This window comes from Sebastes fasciatus, chromosome 19 (assembly GCF_043250625.1).
Source record: "Sebastes fasciatus isolate fSebFas1 chromosome 19, fSebFas1.pri, whole genome shotgun sequence".
Classification (NCBI taxonomy): Eukaryota; Metazoa; Chordata; class Actinopteri; order Perciformes; family Sebastidae; genus Sebastes; species Sebastes fasciatus.
Window position 1 is genome coordinate 1303564 of NC_133813.1, and position 26791 is coordinate 1330354.

General features: G+C 38.2%; 1 protein-coding gene across 2 annotated transcripts in view; it reads right to left on the minus strand.

Annotated features, from left to right (window-relative positions):
• LOC141756839 (cGMP-dependent protein kinase 1-like) overlaps positions 1 to 26791 on the minus strand; it is a 38871-nt gene that overhangs the window by 1728 nt on the left and 10352 nt on the right. For both annotated transcript variants that reach the window (XM_074616738.1, XM_074616737.1), the window contains 13 exons: positions 9910 to 10009; positions 7041 to 7154; positions 5565 to 5670; positions 4951 to 5014; positions 4741 to 4818; positions 3564 to 3658; positions 2770 to 2835; positions 2599 to 2673; positions 2286 to 2382; positions 2044 to 2183; positions 927 to 1016; positions 259 to 400; positions 15 to 178 (listed from right to left, as the gene is read on the minus strand). In XM_074616738.1, the coding sequence (XP_074472839.1) occupies positions 15 to 178; positions 259 to 400; positions 927 to 1016; positions 2044 to 2183; positions 2286 to 2382; positions 2599 to 2673; positions 2770 to 2835; positions 3564 to 3658; positions 4741 to 4818; positions 4951 to 5014; positions 5565 to 5670; positions 7041 to 7154; positions 9910 to 10009 (1331 nt within the window). The remainder of the gene's footprint in view (positions 1 to 14; positions 179 to 258; positions 401 to 926; positions 1017 to 2043; positions 2184 to 2285; positions 2383 to 2598; positions 2674 to 2769; positions 2836 to 3563; positions 3659 to 4740; positions 4819 to 4950; positions 5015 to 5564; positions 5671 to 7040; positions 7155 to 9909; positions 10010 to 26791) is intronic.

Genomic DNA, 26791 nt, shown 5'->3' on the forward strand with positions numbered 1-26791 from the left:
CTGGTGTACAGTACCTGCCACTGAGCAGCTCAAAGACCAGTATCCCCAGAGACCAGCAGTCGGCCGAGCTGTCGTGACCTTTGTTCAGGATGATCTCCGGGGCGACGTACTCCGGAGTCCCACAAAACGTCCACGTCTTCTTACCCAGACCTACTTTCTTAGCGAAGCCAAAGTCCACCTGATGAACAGAAACACACGTTATGAACATGTTCTCTGTGAAGTATCTGACCACATCGTTGTGTTGTTGTGTGTCCTCACCAGCTTGGCGTATCCTTGGCGGTCCAGGATGATGTTCTCCGGTTTCAGGTCTCTGTAGATGATCCCTCTGGAGTGCAGGAACGCCAGCGCCTCGATGACGCAGCCGGTGTAGAAGCGAGTGGTGCCGTCGTCAAACGATCCCCTGAAACACAGGTGAAGCCCGACGCTGATGATGTCACGGTCTATCTATCTATTTATCTAACACTCAAACATCATGATCACACACCTGTCTCTCACAACACGATCACACACCCGTCTCTCACAACACGATCACACACCTGTCTCTCACAACACGATCACACACCCGTCTCTCACAACACGATCACACACCTGTCTCTCACAACACGATCACACACCCGTCTCGCACAACACGATCACACACCCGTCTCTCACAACACGATCACACACCTGTCTCTCACAACACGATCACACACCCGTCTCGCACAACACGATCACACACCTGTCTCGCACAACACGATCACACACCCGTCTCTCACAACACGATCACACACCCGTCTCTCACAACACGATCACACACCTGTCTCTCACAACACGATCACACACCCGTCTCGCACAACACGATCACACACCTGTCTCTCACAACACGATCACACACCCGTCTCTCACAACCCGATCACACACCTGTCTCGCACAACACGATCACACACCTGTCTCTCAGCAGCGTCCACAGCTCTCCTCCGAGACACGCCTCCAGCAGCATGAAGAGATATTTAGAGTCTCTGAACGTCCGATACAACCTGCAGGAAGACAAAGAGTGAGTGTCTGTCCCAATGTCTGCCTCCTACGTCCTCCTCTATGTCCTCCTCTACGTCCTCCTCTACGTCCTCATTTACGTTACATAGTGTCCTTTCAAAATAAACTTCTGTTTCCACAGGAAGTTAGGTTTAGGCAACACAACCACATACTGTAGTTAGGGTTAGGAAACGGTCGTGATTGACGTTAACTTCACTGACTAACGACTCACGTGACTCACGTTACCGACGATACTAACAACTCACGTTACCGACGATACTAACAACTCACGTTACCGACGATACTAACAACTCACGTTACCGACGATACTAACAACTCACGTTACCGACGATACTAACGACTCACGTTACCGATGATACTAACGACTCACATGACTCACGTTACCGACGATACTAACGACTCACATGACTATTGACTCACGATACTTACGACTCACGTGACTCACGTTACCGACGATACTAACGACTCACGTGATCTATTGACTCACGATACTAACGACTCACATAACTAACGATCACATGACTACTGACTCGTGACTCACATGACTCACGGGACTGACGATACCGACGACTCACGTGACTAAAGACTTACATGACGAAATAAGTCAACATTACGTTTAGTTTCACACGAGACACGAACAGCGGTCTCCTCATCCCTCCTTCCCCCTGAACGGACTATTAATACTACATCACTGCTCCGACCATTGAATAACGCCACGGGTGGGTTTATATTGGAGTTGATGAAAGCGCGCTTTGTCACATGCTGTTGCTAAAAGGCGCCTCCGTGTGTCGGTTTCCGATGCCACGGGGCGCTGACCAAACGGCGGTATTTGACGAGTTGGGATTGAGAACGGGTTCTCCAGAGTGGTAACAACCAACAAAAAGTCACCTCTTGAAGTGTGAAGTGCTCCTTTAATTACACCTTGATAAATCCTCAGAGACATGAGAACGCAGTGTGACCTGATGATGAAAGAACGCAGTGTGACCTGATGATGAAAGAACGCAGTGTGACCTGATGATGAACGGACTGTGAGTCTCCATCATGATGCGGCGCTCTGACAGGATGTGGCCCTGCTGGCTGGTGTCCATGATGTGGCGTTTCTTCAACACTTTCAGGGCAAACGATCGATTGGGGTCATTCTTTAGTTGCACCTGAACACAGAATTATTCAGTACAGTCCAGAGGAAGTATGTATATATTTATATATATGTTATCAGCCGCTACAGAGCATCTTCATATCCAGTATAAACTCACCAGCTCCACGCGACTGAAGCCTCCCATCCCCAGAGTGCAGATGATGTTGAAATCACTCAGTGACACGCTGGAGAAGAAATCTGCTTCTGCCTGAACACTATACAGGAACAGTGGAGGACATTAAAGGGACAGTTCAGCTGTTTCTCAGTATGAGCTACTTCTCCATAGTCAGTGTATTATACAGTAGATGTGATCTTTTCCTAAACCTAACCACGTCGTTTTTGTCACGTAAGTTCCGTACTTAAGTTACGTCACTCTGAATACATAATCAATAATACTACATGACATACTCTAAACATATGAATGAACTCACTTTGCTTTGACCTCGTCGCTGTCGTACTCCTTGTTGTTGACGTCATCCAGACCTCCGATCAGCTGTTTGAACGACCTGCGACACAAAGAGGACGTTTAAAGGACCAGTACGAAGTGAAGTCCACCAGTATAGAAACTGGTGCTGATGGTCGCCATGGAGACGATCACTCACTCTCGATCGATGACCAGACACGTGACGTCTCCCTCCGCCGTGACGCTGGCCGTACGGACGTCCTCGCTGCAAACGACACCACCAAGGACATAATAATAGTATGACTAGTGTAATGAAGTACTAAAGTAGTACACAGTGTAGAAACCCTACTTCAGTAGTACAAAAGTATTAGCATGAAAATATACTTGGATTATAATCAGGGATGTACTTTAATGTTGTCAGTTTAATTATGATGCTGTGGAATAATTTAATGCACAATGAATACTTTTACTTTAAGTACATTAAGCTGATAATACTTTCTTAAGCTTTAAGTACATTTTAATGCACAATGAATACTTTTACTAAAGTACTTTAAGTATATTTTTTGTACAATGAATACTTTTACTTTAAGTACTTTAACTACATTTAGCAGATAATACTTACTTTTACTTTAAGTATATTTTACTGCACAGTGAATACTTTTACTTTAAGTATTTAAACTTTTTATTCCACTTTAAGGTTTTGAATGCAGGACTTTTACGTGTAGTGGAGTATTTTCACAATGTGGTAATAGTACTTTAACTGCAGTAAAGGATCTGAATACTTCTTCCACTACTGGAAATACCTGATCCTGAATTAAAATGCGTCCGTGTTTTGGAGGATTTTAATGTGCGGTCATAATTCATACGACCACTAGAGGTCCCTCTGGGGTCATTTAAACTAACAGGGTGGTGGGACATGAATAAAAAAAAAAAAATCAGAGTATATTAAAGTACTAAGTTGAAATGTATGATGAAGTATAGTTTGTGTTTCACCCTTTCAGAGCCTGCTCTCCAAACCAGTCCCCTTTAGACAGCGTCTTCACGATCACCTGCTCCTCACCAGGTGAGTTCTGCTGGGACACTTTCACCTGTCCACATCACACATCACTACAGGTTTTATCTCTTTAGGTTGTCACACATTCGTCAAAAGTCTAAGTATACTTGGCTTATACCGACAAGTATACAGAAAAGTCTAAGTATACTTGGTTTATACCGACAAGTATACAGAAAAGTCTAAGTATACCTGGTTTCTACTGACAAGTATACAGAAAAGTCTAAGTATACTTGGCTTATACCGACAAGTATACAGAAAAGTCTAAGTATACTTGGTTTATACCGACAAGTATACAGAAAAGTCTAAGTATACCTGGTTTCTACTGACAAGTATACAGAAAAGTCTAAGTATACTTGGTTTATACCGACAAGTATACAGAAAAGTCTAAGTATACCTGGTTTCTACTGACAAGTATACAGAAAAGTCTAAGTATACTTGGTTTATACCGACAAGTATACAGAAAAGTCTAAGTATACCTGGTTTCTACTGACAAGTATACAGAAAAGTCTAAGTATACTTGGCTTATACCGACAAGTATACAGAAAAGTCTAAGTATACTTGGTTTATACCGACAAGTATACAGAAAAGTCTAAGTATACCTGGTTTCTACTGACAAGTATACAGAAAAGTCTAAGTATACTTGGCTTATACCGACAAGTATACAGAAAAGTCTAAGTATACTTGGCTTATACCGACAAGTATACAGAAAAGTCCAAGTATACTTGGTTTCTACTGACAAGTATACAGAAAAGTCTAAGTATACTTGGTTTATGCTTACTTTTTGATCAAGTAGCCGATAACAGAGTGTGAGAGTTTGTAAACGCATGTTTTGATATTAATTTACTTTAAAACTTCAAAAATGTTCTAAGTTTTTGCGTTCTTCGTTCACCGTGTAAGAAAAACAAATTTTATATTTTTATCTCATCACAAAACATCAAGTGGAATAGCAAACGTCTCTTTATGTAATGCATGCTAAGTACTATAAGATAAAGAAAACTCACAAGTGTACTTGCATAGTTGTATGTGTTTATCACCGTCTCCTTCCTCCTCCCCTCTCTGTCAATAGCTCTCTTTTCACCTCCTAATAAATCCTCCGTTCACCTGCCTCTTCCTCACCTGTCCTTCACTGATGATGAAGAATGTGTCTCCGGTGGCTCCCTGACGGATGATGTAATCACAGTCGCTGTAATGAGTCTGAGAGAGGCCAGAGAGAGACGAGGTGAATCATGTGTATATACTGATAGATAATACTGTATCTGTCAGATGGAAGAACAGATGGCAGAAACAGATACTGCTTATTATAGAAGAGGAGTGATGAATCCTCACCTCCTCCAAAACATCTGCCAGTTTACTGAGAACGTCCTCCGGCAGCGACTGGAACGAGGGAACGCTGGGAGGAGAGTTCAGGGTGAGAGGTCAGAGGTCAGCAACCTTTACTATCAACAGAGCCATTTGAGCATTGTGATGAAAGTAACACAGTTTATAGTCTAAGTATATAGTATATACGTCTAATGCAGTGAGGGCCAAAGAGACAATGTACTACGGAGTATTAGGGCCACATTGAGGGAAAAAACATCTGAGATTTACACAAAGTCAGAATATTACGAGAATAAAGTCATAACTTTCTCAGGTCTCAGATGTATTTATTTTCCTCAATGTGGCCCTAATACTCCGTTGTACCGTCATACTGTCGTACCGTCGTACCGTCGTACCGTCGTACCATAGACCTACATGACCTACCGACCTACCTGATAAATAAAAATTAAAATGTAAATAAAAAACAGTTATTCATTTCCATGTTTATAAATCCACAGGGAGCCACTGGAGAGGAGCTGAAGAGACGCAGGTTAATGACCTCTGGTTTAGGGTGAGAGATCGTTCTCATGTGGAAAGGGCTGAAAGCAGATGAAGTGGTGGAGCATTATGTGTGAGCTGTGTACCTGCGGAGGAAGTCTGTGTACTGGGAATGTTTGATGAGGCCGGTCCTCATCATGATGGTCTGGAAACCCTGTCGGTCGATGGCCCAGAGCTTGATGTCGGTCAGAGCTGCAGACAGAGAGGCTCTTTATACGGTCGGGTACGACAACATGCAGATGATCAGTGGTTTACATCAGAGGAGATGTTTAATCTGAGGTGAAAACAGCCGAATATGATCGGTGCCGATCCACGCTGTAATGTGTAAATGTAAATGTTTTTATGCAGATGATGCCGTTTTCTACCCCACCAACTCTTCTCCCAATCCGGCTACAGTCTACAGTCTACCGTAGACTTTCACACTTCACCTCTCTGTTGACGTTGCACCACCCTGCAGGTTTACACTCTGCAGGTTTACACTCTGCATTTCAAATCCCTTTAACGTCGCTGACTGACAGTCGAGCTACAGCTGATGGATCGGCTTTAAATGCCGTGTCAGACTCATCTGTGTGTGTCACTTTGATGTGCTGGAGGGATGCCTAAACCCTGACTGAGAACACTGCTTGTTTTCTGGCATCTCTGACAACAGTTTGTTTACAGCTCTCTCTCTGGTTCTTGGCTCTGTGGGGTAGAAAGGAAAAGCTCTTTACAGCCCATTTATCTTTAAACTGAACTCACTCTCGTCTGTCTGCCTCTCTCGCTGAGCGTCCTTGTGTCGCTCAGTGTCCTCCGACCGACTGAGTGAAAGAAAGAGAACGCACTTATAAGCACTAGAGAAATCTTTCCATCACATTAAAGGGAAACAACGGACATTGTTAAACACAACCACTTAGTTAGAGTTAGGAAACGGTCGTGGTTGACGTTAACTTCACTGACAAGCAACTCATGTTACTAACAGGATTGACGATACTATGACTCATGTGGACGTTGGACATTCGTTGCAATAACTTGTAAGTTATCTTACGAATTGTTGAATGAGGGCACGTTGAGCAGCTTTGCCTTTAAAGGGCAAGTTCACTCAAATCACACACACTAAAAGAATCTCACTAATGGTGTCGATCCATGCTGAGAGATTCTGTTTTATTTACTCAGGCTTTGAGATATCAGTCAAACTCAACAGCAACGTGTCTTGTGAAAGCAAGAAGCTTTTTAAAAGGGAGGAAGACTTTTAGACGGATGAGAGTTTATAAATCAGAGGAGAAGATTAGACTGTTCAGGGCTGATGTTTGTGGTCGACCTTCATCACAGTTTCTATTTGTTACTGGATGAATAAACATTACTGAACCATTAAAGCATTTTCACAGCCTGAATTTACTTCATTACCTGCAGCATTGTACAGTTGTGACCTTCACTGGTGTTTTCAGGGTCATTGATTGGAAACAATTGAAAGATATTTTCACAGTTTCTGAACATCAAATTGGTATAAAATTAGAGGCTTGTTGTTGTGAACAGCTGTGTTTCTAGTTCAGGTGTGTAATAAGTGTGTGTTTGTGTGTGTTTACCTGTTACAGTTGCTGTGCGAGTGCAGTTGTACAGGATGGCCAGTTCTCCAAACACTTTTCCCTGACCGATGGTGCACAGTGTCTTTCCTTGTTTCGTCACCTCGACCATCCCCTCTGTGAACACACATCAACACTCAGAGTCGACACCAAGCTAGCAGGCAAAGCAGTGTTTTCATCTAGCGCCATCATCAGGTCAACATTTTAATGTGTCCAACACTTTGGTTTATGACCAAATACCTGCAGAACTAATGACATTCCCATCAACCTCAGCTGGACTGCTGTGCTTAAATACAACCTAAACGGCCAAAAAAAACAGCCCAACAACCAATAAAACCAGCCCAAAAGCAGCCCAACAACCAATAAAACCAGCCCAACGGCCAATAAAACCAGCCCAATGAAACCAGCCCAATGAAACCAGCCCAAAGCCAGCCCAACGGCCAAGAAAACCCAGCCCAAAACCAGCCCAATGGCCAATAAAACCAGCCCAATGGCCAATTAAACCAGCCCAATGACCAATAAAACCAGCCCAATGAAACCAGCCCAATGAAACCAGCCCAAAACCAGCCCAACGGCCAAGAAAACCCAGCCCAAAACCAGCCCAATGGCCAATAAAACCAGCCCAATGGCCAATTAAACCAGCTCAATGACCAATAAAACCAGCCCAATATCGATAAAACCAGCTCAACGACCAATAAAACCAGCCCAATGGCCAATAAAACCAGCCCAATGACCAATAAAACCAGCCCAATAGTCGATAAAACCAGCTCAACGACCAATAAAACCAGCCCAACGGCCAATAAAACCAGCCCAATGAAACCAGCCCAATGAAACCAGCCCAAAGCCAGCCCAACGGCCAATTAAACCAGCCCAATGACCAATAAAACCAGCCCAATAGTCGATAAAACCAGCTCAACGACCAATAAAACCAGCCCAACGGCCAATAAAACCAGCCCAATGACCAATAAAACCAGCTCAACGACCAATAAAACAAGCCCAATGGCCAATAAAACCAGCCCAACGGCCAATAAAACCAGCCCAATGACCAATAAAACCAGCTCAACGACCAATAAAACCAGCCCAACGGCCAATAAAACCAGCCCAATGACCAATATAACCAGCCCAACGGCCAATAAAACCAGCCCAAAAGCAGCCCAACAACCAATAAAACCAGCCCAATGAAACCAGCCCAATGAAACCAGCCCAAAGCCAGCCCAATGGCCAAGAAAACCCAGCCCAAAACCAGCCCAATGGCCAATAAAACCAGCCCAATGGCCAATTAAACCAGCTCAATGACCAATAAAACCAGCCCAATAGTCGATAAAACCAGCTCAATGACCAATAAAACCAGCCCAATGGCCAATAAAACCAGCCCAATGACCAATAAAACCAGCCCAATAGTCGATAAAACCAGCTCAACGACCAATAAAACCAGCCCAATGAAACCAGCCCAATGAAACCAGCCCAAAGCCAGCCCAACGGCCAATTAAACCAGCCCAATGACCAATAAAACCAGCCCAATAGTCGATAAAACCAGCTCAACGACCAATAAAACCAGCCCAACGGCCAATAAAACCAGCCCAATGACCAATAAAACCAGCTCAACGACCAATAAAACAAGCCCAATGGCCAATAAAACCAGCCTAACGGCCAATAAAACCAGCCCAATGACCAATAAAACCAGCTCAACGACCAATAAAACCAGCCCAACGGCCAATAAAACCAGCCCAATGACCAATATAACCAGCCCAACGACCAATAAAACCAGCCCAACGGCCAGTAAAACCAGCCCAACGGCCAATTAAACTGCCAAAACAAAACCAATCAGCTGTGATACAATATATAATATATAAACTAATTATTTCATATTACACAAAGTAATGATAAAGTAACAGAATTTATAGATATCACAATGTATCCATCGTCTCTAAACAGCTTGAAGGAAAGCCACGAGAGAGGACGGCGGTTCTGTTCAGAGCTCAGAGAGACTGAACTGAACTATGTGGATTCATCAGATTTAAACAGCTCTGAGATGAGGCAGCCTTCAGTGTGAAAGACCGGCTGTCCTTGAGAGGGAAGAACAAGTAACGAGAGGACTGAAGGTGTCAGGAACACCAGACTGAAGTCTCCGTACATTTATTCATCACTTTACACACTAAACACTTCTCTGTGGTATCACCTCTCTGTGGTATCACCTCTCTGTGATGTCACCTCCACTACTGGCAGATGATGAGTCTCCTCCTGCTGTTTCCTCCTCATTTCACTCTGTGTCACATCATAACGTCTGTGATGGAGTCTCTGTTTACTCCGGCCGGTACCGGTTGTTTGGTAATCTGGTGTTGCCCGTCCTCAGACAGATGGGCTGTCTGTCTATATCATATATATTAATGAGCAGAACCAGCCTGGGTCCAGACAGAGGACAGTTCTTCATGCTTGTTGGTGCGTCTTCATGTACATTCAGCACAAAAATACTGAGAATACCAAACAGGCTGTACTACATGGAGGTACTCAGAGGATGTGACTCTTCCTCTGGTGGCACGGAGACATTTATACTCTCGTCTTAGTCAAATATTTAAACGTTAATATACCAGCATGAGCAGTAAAAGTACCACTACTACTCTGTGAAAATACTCCTGTAAAGGTCCTGCATTCAAAACTTCACTGATGTAAAAGTATTATCAGATAAATGTACTTAAAGTACTTAAAGTAAAAGTATTCATTGTGTAGTAACGTATACTTGAAGTACTTAAAGAAAAAGTACTGCTGTGTCAGTGTATATCTATTATCTATCTGATGTCTGATCTCTGTTTAAACTGAATATCTTTGTGTCTTGTGTTGTGGTTGATCAACAGCGAGCCGGGAGTCTTTTTACCCTCCAGAACGTAGACGGTGGAGCCGTCGTCTCCCTCCTGGATCACACAGCAGCCCTTCGCCAGGCTGGTGGGATGCATGCAGTCCATGATGGTGATGATCTGCACACATTAAACACGTTAAATCACACATGATGGTGATGATCTGCACACATTAAACACGTTAAATCACACATGATGGTGATGATCTGCACACATTAAACACGTTAAATCACACATGATGAAGATGATCTGCACACATTAAACACGTTAAATCACACATGATGGAGATGATCTGCACACATTAAACACGTTAAATCACACATGATGGAGATGATCTGCACACATTAAACATGTTAAATCACACATGATGGTGATGATCTGCACACATTAAACATGTTAAATCACACATGATGAAGATGATCTGCACACATTAAACATGTTAAATCACACATGATGAAGATGATCTGCACACATTAAACATGTTAAATCACACATGATGAAGATGATCTGCACACATTAAACACGTTAAATCACACATGATGGAGATGATCTGCACACATTAAACATGTTAAATCACACATGATGAAGATGATCTGCACACATTAAACATGTTAAATCACACATGATGGAGATGATCTGCACACATTAAACATGTTAAATCACACATGATGAAGATGATCTGCACACATTAAACACGTTAAATCACACATGATGAAGATGATCTGCACACATTAAACACGTTAAATCACACATGATGAAGATGATCTGCACACATTAAACACGTTAAATCACACATGATGGTGATGATCTGCACACATTAAACACGTTAAATCACACATGATGAAGATGATCTGCACACATTAAACATGTTAAATCACACTTGATGGTGATGATCTGCACACATTAAACATGTTAAATCACACTTGATGAAGATGATCTGCACACATTAAACATGTTAAATCACACTTGATGGTGATGATCTGCACACATTAAACACGTTAAATCACACTTGATGGTGATGATCTGCACACATTAAACATGTTAAATCACACTTGATGGTGATGATCTGCATACATTAAACATGTTAAATCACACATGATGAAGATGATCTGCACACATTAAACACGTTAAATCACACACATGATGGTGATGATCTGCACACATTAAACACGTTAAATCACACACATGATGGAGATGATCTGCACACATTAAACACGTTAAATCACACACATGATGAAGATGATCTGCACACATTAAACACGTTAAATCACACATGATGAAGATGATCTGCACACATTAAACATGTTAAATCACACATGATGGTGATGATCTGCACACATTAAACACGTTAAATCACACATGATGAAGATGATCTGCACACATTAAACACGTTAAATCACACATGATGAAGATGATCTGCACACATTAAACACGTTAAATCACACATGATGAAGATGATCTGCACACATTAAACACGTTAAATCACACATGATGGTGATGATCTGCACACATTAAACACGTTAAATCACACATGATGAAGATGATCTGCACACATTAAACATGTTAAATCACACTTGATGGTGATGATCTGCACACATTAAACATGTTAAATCACACTTGATGAAGATGATCTGCACACATTAAACATGTTAAATCACACTTGATGGTGATGATCTGCACACATTAAACACGTTAAATCACACTTGATGGTGATGATCTGCACACATTAAACATGTTAAATCACACTTGATGAAGATGATCTGCACACATTAAACATGTTAAATCACACATGATGGTGATGATCTGCACACATTAAACATGTTAAATCACACATGATGGAGATGATCTGCACACATTAAACATGTTAAATCACACATGATGGAGATGATCTGCACACATTAAACACGTTAAATCACACATGATGAAGATGATCTGCACACATTAAACATGTTAAATCACACTTGATGGTGATGATCTGCACACATTAAACATGTTAAATCACACATGATGAAGATGATCTGCACACATTAAACATGTTAAATCACACTTGATGGTGATGATCTGCACACATTAAACATGTTAAATCACACATGATGAAGATGATCTGCACACATTAAACACGTTAAATCACACATGATGAAGATGATCTGCACACATTAAACATGTTAAATCACACTTGATGGTGATGATCTGCACACATTAAACATGTTAAATCACACATGATGAAGATGATCTGCACACATATAAAATGTTAAATCACACTTGATGGTGATGATCTGCACACATTAAACATGTTAAATCACACATGATGAAGATGATCTGCACACATTAAACACGTTAAATCACACTTGATGGTGATGATCTGCACACATTAAACATGTTAAATCACACTTGATGAAGATGATCTGCACACATTAAACATGTTAAATCACGCATGATGGTGATGATCTGCACACATTAAACATGTTAAATCACACATGATGAAGATGATCTGCACACATTAAACACGTTAAATCACACATGATGAAGATGATCTGCACACATTAAACACGTTAAATCACACATGATGAAGATGATCTGCACACATTAAACACGTTAAATCACACATGATGAAGATGATCTGCACACATTAAACACGTTAAATCACACATGATGAAGATGATCTGCACACATTAAACACGTTAAATCACACATGATGAAGATGATCTGCACACATTAAACATGTTAAATCACACATGATGGTGATGATCTGCACACATTAAACACGTTAAATCACACATGATGAAGATGATCTGCACACATTAAACATGTTAAATCACACATGATGAAGATGATCTGCACACATTAAACATGTTAAATCACACATGATGAAGATGATCTGCACACATTAAACACGTTAAATCACACACATGATGGTGATGATCTGCACACATTAAACACGTTAAATCACACATGATGAAGATGATCTGCACACATTAAACACGTTAAATCACACATCATGAAGATGATCTGCACACATTAAACACGTTAAATCACACATGATGAAGATGATCTGCCCACATTAAACACGTTAAATCACACATGATGGAGATGATCTGCCCACATTAAACACGTTAAATCACACATGATGGAGATGATCTGCACACATTAAACACGTTAAATCACACATGATGAAGATGATCTGCACACATTAAACATGTTAAATCACACATGATGAAGATGATCTGCACACATTAAACACGTTAAATCACACATGATGGTGATGATCTGCACACATTAAACATGTTAAATCACACATGATGGAGATGATCTGCACACATTAAACACGTTAAATCACACATGATGGAGATGATCTGCACACATTAAACACGTTAAATCACACATGATGGTGATGATCTGCACACATTAAACACGTTAAATCACACATGATGGTGATGATCTGCACACATTAAACACGTTAAATCACACATGATGGAGATGATCTGCACACATTAAAATGTTAAATCACACTTGATGGTGATGATCTGCACACATTAAACATGTTAAATCACACATGATGAAGATGATCTGCACACATTAAACATGTTAAATCACACATGATGAAGATGATCTGCACACATTAAACACGTTAAATCACACATGATGAAGATGATCTGCACACATTAAACATGTTAAATCACACATGATGGTGATGATCTGCACACATTAAACACGTTAAATCACACATGATGGTGATGATCTGCACACATTAAACATGTTAAATCACACATGATTGAGATGATCTGCACACATTAAACACGTTAAATCACACATGATGGAGATGATCTGCACACATTAAACACGTTAAATCACACACATGATGGAGATGATCTGCACACATTAAACACGTTAAATCACACACATGATGGAGATGATCTGCACACATTAAACACGTTAAATCACACACATGATGAAGATGATCTGCACACATTAAACATGTTAAATCACACATGATGGTGATGATCTGCACACATTAAATACGTTAAATCACACATGATGAAGATGATCTGCACACATTAAACACGTTAAATCACACATGATGAAGATGATCTGCACACATTAAACACGTTAAATCACACATGATGAAGATGATCTGCACACATTAAACATGTTAAATCACACATGATGGTGATGATCTGCACACATTAAACACGTTAAATCACACATGATGAAGATGATCTGCACACATTAAACACGTTAAATCACACATGATGAAGATGATCTGCACACATTAAACACGTTAAATCACACATGATGAAGATGATCTGCACACATTAAACACGTTAAATCACACATGATGGTGATGATCTGCACACATTAAACACGTTAAATCACACATGATGAAGATGATCTGCACACATTAAACATGTTAAATCACACTTGATGGTGATGATCTGCACACATTAAACATGTTAAATCACACTTGATGAAGATGATCTGCACACATTAAACATGTTAAATCACACTTGATGGTGATGATCTGCACACATTAAACACGTTAAATCACACTTGATGGTGATGATCTGCACACATTAAACATGTTAAATCACACTTGATGAAGATGATCTGCACACATTAAACATGTTAAATCACACATGATGGTGATGATCTGCACACATTAAACATGTTAAATCACACATGATGGAGATGATCTGCACACATTAAACATGTTAAATCACACATGATGGAGATGATCTGCACACATTAAACACGTTAAATCACACATGATGAAGATGATCTGCACACATTAAACATGTTAAATCACACTTGATGGTGATGATCTGCACACATTAAACATGTTAAATCACACATGATGAAGATGATCTGCACACATTAAACATGTTAAATCACACTTGATGGTGATGATCTGCACACATTAAACATGTTAAATCACACATGATGAAGATGATCTGCACACATTAAACACGTTAAATCACACATGATGAAGATGATCTGCACACATTAAACATGTTAAATCACACTTGATGGTGATGATCTGCACACATTAAACATGTTAAATCACACATGATGAAGATGATCTGCACACATATAAAATGTTAAATCACACTTGATGGTGATGATCTGCACACATTAAACATGTTAAATCACACATGATGAAGATGATCTGCACACATTAAACACGTTAAATCACACTTGATGGTGATGATCTGCACACATTAAACATGTTAAATCACACTTGATGAAGATGATCTGCACACATTAAACATGTTAAATCACGCATGATGGTGATGATCTGCACACATTAAACATGTTAAATCACACATGATGAAGATGATCTGCACACATTAAACACGTTAAATCACACATGATGAAGATGATCTGCACACATTAAACACGTTAAATCACACATGATGAAGATGATCTGCACACATTAAACACGTTAAATCACACATGATGAAGATGATCTGCACACATTAAACACGTTAAATCACACATGATGAAGATGATCTGCACACATTAAACACGTTAAATCACACATGATGAAGATGATCTGCACACATTAAACATGTTAAATCACACATGATGGTGATGATCTGCACACATTAAACACGTTAAATCACACATGATGAAGATGATCTGCACACATTAAACATGTTAAATCACACATGATGAAGATGATCTGCACACATTAAACATGTTAAATCACACATGATGAAGATGATCTGCACACATTAAACACGTTAAATCACACACATGATGGTGATGATCTGCACACATTAAACACGTTAAATCACACATGATGAAGATGATCTGCACACATTAAACACGTTAAATCACACATCATGAAGATGATCTGCACACATTAAACACGTTAAATCACACATGATGAAGATGATCTGCCCACATTAAACACGTTAAATCACACATGATGGAGATGATCTGCCCACATTAAACACGTTAAATCACACATGATGGAGATGATCTGCACACATTAAACACGTTAAATCACACATGATGAAGATGATCTGCACACATTAAACATGTTAAATCACACATGATGAAGATGATCTGCACACATTAAACACGTTAAATCACACATGATGGTGATGATCTGCACACATTAAACATGTTAAATCACACATGATGGAGATGATCTGCACACATTAAACACGTTAAATCACACATGATGGAGATGATCTGCACACATTAAACACGTTAAATCACACATGATGGTGATGATCTGCACACATTAAACACGTTAAATCACACATGATGGTGATGATCTGCACACATTAAACACGTTAAATCACACATGATGGAGATGATCTGCACACATTAAAATGTTAAATCACACTTGATGGTGATGATCTGCACACATTAAACATGTTAAATCACACATGATGAAGATGATCTGCACACATTAAACATGTTAAATCACACATGATGAAGATGATCTGCACACATTAAACACGTTAAATCACACATGATGAAGATGATCTGCACACATTAAACATGTTAAATCACACATGATGGTGATGATCTGCACACATTAAACACGTTAAATCACACATGATGGTGATGATCTGCACACATTAAACATGTTAAATCACACATGATTGAGATGATCTGCACACATTAAACACGTTAAATCACACATGATGGAGATGATCTGCACACATTAAACACGTTAAATCACACACATGATGGAGATGATCTGCACACATTAAACACGTTAAATCACACACATGATGGAGATGATCTGCACACATTAAACACGTTAAATCACACACATGATGAAGATGATCTGCACACATTAAACATGTTAAATCACACATGATGGTGATGATCTGCACACATTAAATACGTTAAATCACACATGATGAAGATGATCTGCACACATTAAACACGTTAAATCACACATGATGAAGATGATCTGCACACATTAAACACGTTAAATCACACATGATGAAGATGATCTGCACACATTAAACACGTTAAATCACACATGATGGTGATGATCTGCACACATTAAACACGTTAAATCACACTTGATGGTGATGATCTGCACACATTAAACATGTTAAATCACACATGATGAAGATGATCTGCACACATTAAACACGTTAAATCACACTTGATGGTGATGATCTGCACACATTAAACACGTTAAATCACACACATGATGAAGATGATCTGCACACATTAAACACGTTAAATCACACATGATGGAGATGATCTGCACACATTAAACATGTTAAATCACACATGATGAAGATGATCTGCACACATTAAACACGTTAAATCACACATGATGGTGATGATCTGCACACATTAAACATGTTAAATCACACATGATGGAGATGATCTGCACACATTAAACACGTTAAATCACACATGATGGAGATGATCTGCACACATTAAACACGTTAAATCACACACATGATGGTGATGATCTGCACACATTAAACACGTTAAATCACACACATGATGGAGATGATCTGCACACATTAAACACGTTAAATCACACACATGATGAAGATGATCTGCACACATTAAACACGTTAAATCACACATGATGAAGATGATCTGCACACATTAAACATGTTAAATCACACATGATGGTGATGATCTGCACACATTAAACACGTTAAATCACACATGATGAAGATGATCTGCACACATTAAACACGTTAAATCACACATGATGAAGATGATCTGCACACATTAAACACGTTAAATCACACATGATGAAGATGATCTGCACACATTAAACACGTTAAATCACACATGATGGTGATGATCTGCACACATTAAACACGTTAAATCACACATGATGAAGATGATCTGCACACATTAAACATGTTAAATCACACTTGATGGTGATGATCTGCACACATTAAACATGTTAAATCACACATGATGAAGATGATCTGCACACATTAAACACGTTAAATCACACATGATGAAGATGATCTGCACACATTAAACATGTTAAATCACACTTGATGGTGATGATCTGCACACATTAAACATGTTAAATCACACATGATGGTGATGATCTGCACACATTAAACACGTTAAATCACACATGATGAAGATGATCTGCACACATTAAACATGTTAAATCACACTTGATGGTGATGATCTGCACACATTAAACATGTTAAATCACACTTGATGAAGATGATCTGCACACATTAAACATGTTAAATCACACTTGATGGTGATGATCTGCACACATTAAACACGTTAAATCACACTTGATGGTGATGATCTGCACACATTAAACATGTTAAATCACACTTGATGAAGATGATCTGCACACATTAAACATGTTAAATCACACATGATGGTGATGATCTGCACACATTAAACATGTTAAATCACACATGATGGAGATGATCTGCACACATTAAACATGTTAAATCACACATGATGGAGATGATCTGCACACATTAAACACGTTAAATCACACATGATGAAGATGATCTGCACACATTAAACATGTTAAATCACACTTGATGGTGATGATCTGCACACATTAAACATGTTAAATCACACTTGATGGTGATGATCTGCACACATTAAACATGTTAAATCACACATGATGAAGATGATCTGCACACATTAAACATGTTAAATCACACTTGATGGTGATGATCTGCACACATTAAACATGTTAAATCACACATGATGAAGATGATCTGCACACATTAAACACGTTAAATCACACATGATGAAGATGATCTGCACACATTAAACATGTTAAATCACACTTGATGGTGATGATCTGCACACATTAAACATGTTAAATCACACATGATGAAGATGATCTGCACACATATAAAATGTTAAATCACACTTGATGGTGATGATCTGCACACATTAAACATGTTAAATCACACATGATGAAGATGATCTGCACACATTAAACACGTTAAATCACACATGATGGAGATGATCTGCACACATTAAACACGTTAAATCACACATGATGGAGATGATCTGCACACATTAAACATGTTAAATCACACATGATGGTGATGATCTGCACACATTAAACACGTTAAATCACACATGATGGAGATGATCTGCACACATTAAACACGTTAAATCACACACATGATGGTGATGATCTGCACACATTAAACACGTTAAATCACACATGATGGAGATGATCTGCACACATTAAACACGTTAAATCACACACATGATGGTGATGATCTGCACACATTAAACACGTTAAATCACACATGATGGAGATGATCTGCACACATTAAACACGTTAAATCACACATGATGGTGATGATCTGCACACATTAAACACGTTAAATCACACATGATGAAGATGATCTGCACACATTAAACACGTTAAATCACACATGATGGTGATGATCTGCACACATCAAACATGTTAAATCACACATGATGGAGATGATCTGCACACATTAAACACGTTAAATCACACATGATGGAGATGATCTGCACACATTAAACACGTTAAATCACACACATGATGGTGATGATCTGCACACATTAAACACGTTAAATCACACACATGATGGAGATGATCTGCACACATTAAACACGTTAAATCACACACATGATGAAGATGATCTGCACACATTAAACACGTTAAATCACACATGATGAAGATGATCTGCACACATTAAACATGTTAAATCACACATGATGGTGATGATCTGCACACATTAAACACGTTAAATCACACATGATGAAGATGATCTGCACACATTAAACACGTTAAATCACACATGATGAAGATGATCTGCACACATTAAACATGTTAAATCACACATGATGAAGATGATCTGCACACATTAAACACGTTAAATCACACATGATGGTGATGATCTGCACACATTAAACACGTTAAATCACACATGATGAAGATGATCTGCACACATTAAACATGTTAAATCACACTTGATGGTGATGATCTGCACACATTAAACATGTTAAATCACACATGATGAAGATGATCTGCACACATTAAACACGTTAAATCACACACATGATGGTGATGATCTGCACACATTAAACACGTTAAATCACACACATGATGGAGATGATCTGCACACATTAAACACGTTAAATCACACACATGATGAAGATGATCTGCACACATTAAACACGTTAAATCACACATGATGAAGATGATCTGCACACATTAAACATGTTAAATCACACATGATGGTGATGATCTGCACACATTAAACACGTTAAATCACACATGATGAAGATGATCTGCACACATTAAACACGTTAAATCACACATGATGAAGATGATCTGCACACATTAAACACGTTAAATCACACATGATGAAGATGATCTGCACACATTAAACACGTTAAATCACACATGATGGTGATGATCTGCACACATTAAACACGTTAAATCACACATGATGAAGATGATCTGCACACATTAAACATGTTAAATCACACTTGATGGTGATGATCTGCACACATTAAACATGTTAAATCACACTTGATGAAGATGATCTGCACACATTAAACATGTTAAATCACACTTGATGGTGATGATCTGCACACATTAAACACGTTAAATCACACTTGATGGTGATGATCTGCACACATTAAACATGTTAAATCACACTTGATGGTGATGATCTGCACACATTAAACATGTTAAATCACACATGATGAAGATGATCTGCACACATTAAACACGTTAAATCACACACATGATGGTGATGATCTGCACACATTAAACACGTTAAATCACACACATGATGGAGATGATCTGCACACATTAAACACGTTAAATCACACACATGATGAAGATGATCTGCACACATTAAACACGTTAAATCACACATGATGAAGATGATCTGCACACATTAAACATGTTAAATCACACATGATGGTGATGATCTGCACACATTAAACACGTTAAATCACACATGATGAAGATGATCTGCACACATTAAACACGTTAAATCACACATGATGAAGATGATCTGCACACATTAAACACGTTAAATCACACATGATGAAGATGATCTGCACACATTAAACACGTTAAATCACACATGATGGTGATGATCTGCACACATTAAACACGTTAAATCACACATGATGAAGATGATCTGCACACATTAAACATGTTAAATCACACTTGATGGTGATGATCTGCACACATTAAACATGTTAAATCACACTTGATGAAGATGATCTGCACACATTAAACATGTTAAATCACACTTGATGGTGATGATCTGCACACATTAAACACGTTAAATCACACTTGATGGTGATGATCTGCACACATTAAACATGTTAAATCACACTTGATGAAGATGATCTGCACACATTAAACATGTTAAATCACACATGATGGTGATGATCTGCACACATTAAACATGTTAAATCACACATGATGGAGATGATCTGCACACATTAAACATGTTAAATCACACATGATGAAGATGATCTGCACACATTAAACACGTTAAATCACACATGATGAAGATGATCTGCACACATTAAACATGTTAAATCACACATGATGAAGATGATCTGCACACATTAAACATGTTAAATCACACATGATGAAGATGATCTGCACACATTAAACATGTTAAATCACACACATGATGGAGATGATCTGCACACATTAAACACGTTAAATCACACATGATGAAGATGATCTGCACACATTAAACATGTTAAATCACACTTGATGGTGATGATCTGCACACATTAAACATGTTAAATCACACTTGATGGTGATGATCTGCACACATTAAACATGTTAAATCACACATGATGAAGATGATCTGCACACATTAAACATGTTAAATCACACTTGATGGTGATGATCTGCACACATTAAACATGTTAAATCACACATGATGAAGATGATCTGCACACATTAAACACGTTAAATCACACATGATGAAGATGATCTGCACACATTAAACATGTTAAATCACACTTGATGGTGATGATCTGCACACATTAAACATGTTAAATCACACATGATGAAGATGATCTGCACACATATAAAATGTTAAATCACACTTGATGGTGATGATCTGCACACATTAAACATGTTAAATCACACATGATGGTGATGATCTGCACACATTAAACATGTTAAATCACACATGATGAAGATGATCTGCACACATTAAACACGTTAAATCACACTTGATGGTGATGATCTGCACACATTAAACATGTTAAATCACACTTGATGAAGATGATCTGCACACATTAAACATGTTAAATCACACATGATGGAGATGATCTGCACACATTAAACATGTTAAATCACACTTGATGGTGATGATCTGCACACATTAAACACGTTAAATCACACTTGATGGTGATGATCTGCACACATTAAACATGTTAAATCACACATGATGAAGATGATCTGCACACATTAAACATGTTAAATCACACTTGATGGTGATGATCTGCACACATTAAACACGTTAAATCACACATGATGAAGATGATCTGCACACATTAAACACGTTAAATCACACATGATGAAGATGATCTGCACACATTAAACACGTTAAATCACACATGATGAAGATGATCTGCACACATTAAACACGTTAAATCACACATGATGAAGATGATCTGCACACATTAAACACGTTAAATCACACATGATGAAGATGATCTGCACACATTAAACATGTTAAATCACACATGATGGTGATGATCTGCACACATTAAACACGTTAAATCACACATGATGAAGATGATCTGCACACATTAAACATGTTAAATCACACATGATGAAGATGATCTGCACACATTAAACATGTTAAATCACACATGATGAAGATGATCTGCACACATTAAACACGTTAAATCACACACATGATGGTGATGATCTGCACACATTAAACACGTTAAATCACACATGATGAAGATGATCTGCACACATTAAACACGTTAAATCACACATCATGAAGATGATCTGCACACATTAAACACGTTAAATCACACATGATGAAGATGATCTGCCCACATTAAACACGTTAAATCACACATGATGGAGATGATCTGCCCACATTAAACACGTTAAATCACACATGATGGAGATGATCTGCACACATTAAACACGTTAAATCACACATGATGAAGATGATCTGCACACATTAAACATGTTAAATCACACATGATGAAGATGATCTGCACACATTAAACACGGTAAATCACACATGATGGTGATGATCTGCACACATTAAACATGTTAAATCACACATGATGGAGATGATCTGCACACATTAAACATGTTAAATCACACATGATGGAGATGATCTGCACACATTAAACACGTTAAATCACACATGATGGTGATGATCTGCACACATTAAACACGTTAAATCACACATGATGGTGATGATCTGCACACATTAAACACGTTAAATCACACATGATGGAGATGATCTGCACACATTAAAATGTTAAATCACACTTGATGGTGATGATCTGCACACATTAAACACGTTAAATCACACATGATGGAGATGATCTGCACACATTAAACACGTTAAATCACACACATTATGAAGATGATCTGCACACATTAAACATGTTAAATCACACATGATGGTGATGATCTGCACACATTAAATACGTTAAATCACACATGATGAAGATGATCTGCACACATTAAACACGTTAAATCACACATGATGAAGATGATCTGCACACATTAAACACGTTAAATCACACATGATGAAGATGATCTGCACACATTAAACACGTTAAATCACACATGATGGTGATGATCTGCACACATTAAACACGTTAAATCACACTTGATGGTGATGATCTGCACACATTAAACATGTTAAATCACACATGATGAAGATGATCTGCACACATTAAACATGTTAAATCACACTTGATGGTGATGATCTGCACACATTAAACACGTTAAATCACACATGATGAAGATGATCTGCAAACATTAAACACGTTAAATCACACATGATGAAGATGATCTGCACACATTAAACATGTTAAATCACACATGATGGTGATGATCTGCACACATTAAACATGTTAAATCACACATGATGGAGATGATCTGCACACATTAAACATGTTAAATCACACATGATGGAGATGATCTGCACACATTAAACATGTTAAATCACACATGATGGTGATGATCTGCACACATTAAACACGTTAAATCACACATGATGGTGATGATCTGCACACATTAAACATGTTAAATCACACATGATGAAGATGATCTGCACACATTAAACACGTTAAATCACACATGATGGTGATGATCTGCACACATTAAACACGTTAAATCACACATGATGAAGATGATCTGCACACATTAAACACGTTAAATCACACATGATGAAGATGATCTGCACACATTAAACACGTTAAATCACACATGATGAAGATGATCTGCCCACATTAAACACGTTAAATCACACATGATGGTGATGATCTGCACACATTAAACATGTTAAATCACACATGATGGTGATGATCTGCACACATTAAACACGTTAAATCACACATGATGAAGATGATCTGCACACATTAAACACGTTAAATCACACATGATGAAGATGATCTGCACACATTAAACACGTTAAATCACACAAGATGAAGATGATCTGCACACATTAAACACGTTAAATCACACATGATGAAGATGATCTGCACACATTAAACACGTTAAATCACACATGATGAAGATGATCTGCACACATTAAACACGTTAAATCACACATGATGGTGATGATCTGCACACATTAAACACGTTAAATCACACATGATGGAGATGATCTGCACACATTAAACATGTTAAATCACACATGATGGTGATGATCTGCACACATTAAACATGTTAAATCACACATGATGGTGATGATCTGCACACATTAAACACGTTAAATCACACATGATGGAGATGATCTGCACACATTAAACATGTTAAATCACACATGATGGTGATGATCTGCACACATTAAACATGTTAAATCACACATGATGGTGATGATCTGCACACATTAAACATGTTAAATCACACATGATGAAGATGATCTGCACACATTAAACATGTTAAATCACACATGATGGTGATGATCTGCACACATTAAACACGTTAAATCACACATGATGAAGATGATCTGCACACATTAAACATGTTAAATCACACATGATGGTGATGATCTGCACACATTAAACATGTTAAATCACACATGATGAAGATGATCTGCACACATTAAACACGTTAAATCACACATGATGAAGATGATCTGCACACATTAAACACGTTAAATCACACATGATGAAGATGATCTGCACACATTAAACATGTTTAATCACACATGATGAAGATGATCTGCACACATTAAACATGTTAAATCACACATGATGAAGATGATCTGCACACATTAAACATGTTAAATCACACATGATGAAGATGATCTGCACACATTAAACATGTTAAATCACACTTGATGGTGATGATCTGCACACATTAAACATGTTAAATCACACATGATGAAGATGATCTGCACACATTAAACATGTTAAATCACACTTGATGGTGATGATCTGCACACATTAAACATGTTAAATCACACATGATGAAGATGATCTGCACACATTAAACATGTTAAATCACACTTGATGGTGATGATCTGCACACATTAAACACGTTAAATCACACTTGATGGTGATGATCTGCACACATTAAACATGTTAAATCACACTTGATGAAGATGATCTGCACACATTAAACATGTTAAATCACACATGATGGTGATGATCTGCACACATTAAACATGTTAAATCACACATGATGGAGATGATCTGCACACATTAAACATGTTAAATCACACATGATGAAGATGATCTGCACACATTAAACATGTTAAATCACACATGATGAAGATGATCTGCACACATTAAACATGTTAAATCACACATGATGGAGATGATCTGCACACATTAAACATGTTAAATCACACATGATGGAGATGATCTGCACACATTAAACATGTTAAATCACACATGATGGAGATGATCTGCACACATTAAACATGTTAAATCACACTTGATGGTGATGATCTGCACACATTAAACATGTTAAATCACACATGATGAAGATGATCTGCACACATTAAACATGTTAAATCACACTTGATGGTGATGATCTGCACACATTAAACATGTTAAATCACACATGATGAAGATGATCTGCACACATTAAACACGTTAAATCACACATGATGGTGATGATCTGCACACATTAAACATGTTAAATCACACATGATGGTGATGATCTGCACACATTAAACATGTTAAATCACACATGATGGAGATGATCTGCACACATTAAACATGTTAAATCACACATGATGGTGATGATCTGCACACATTAAACACGTTAAATCACACATGATGGTGATGATCTGCACACATTAAACATGTTAAATCACACATGATGAAGATGATCTGCACACATTAAACACGTTAAATCACACATGATGGTGATGATCTGCACACATTAAACACGTTAAATCACACATGATGAAGATGATCTGCACACATTAAACACGTTAAATCACACATGATGAAGATGATCTGCACACATTAAACACGTTAAATCACACATGATGAAGATGATCTGCCCACATTAAACACGTTAAATCACACATGATGGTGATGATCTGCACACATTAAACATGTTAAATCACACATGATGGTGATGATCTGCACACATTAAACACGTTAAATCACACATGATGAAGATGATCTGCACACATTAAACACGTTAAATCACACATGATGAAGATGATCTGCACACATTAAACACGTTAAATCACACATGATGAAGATGAT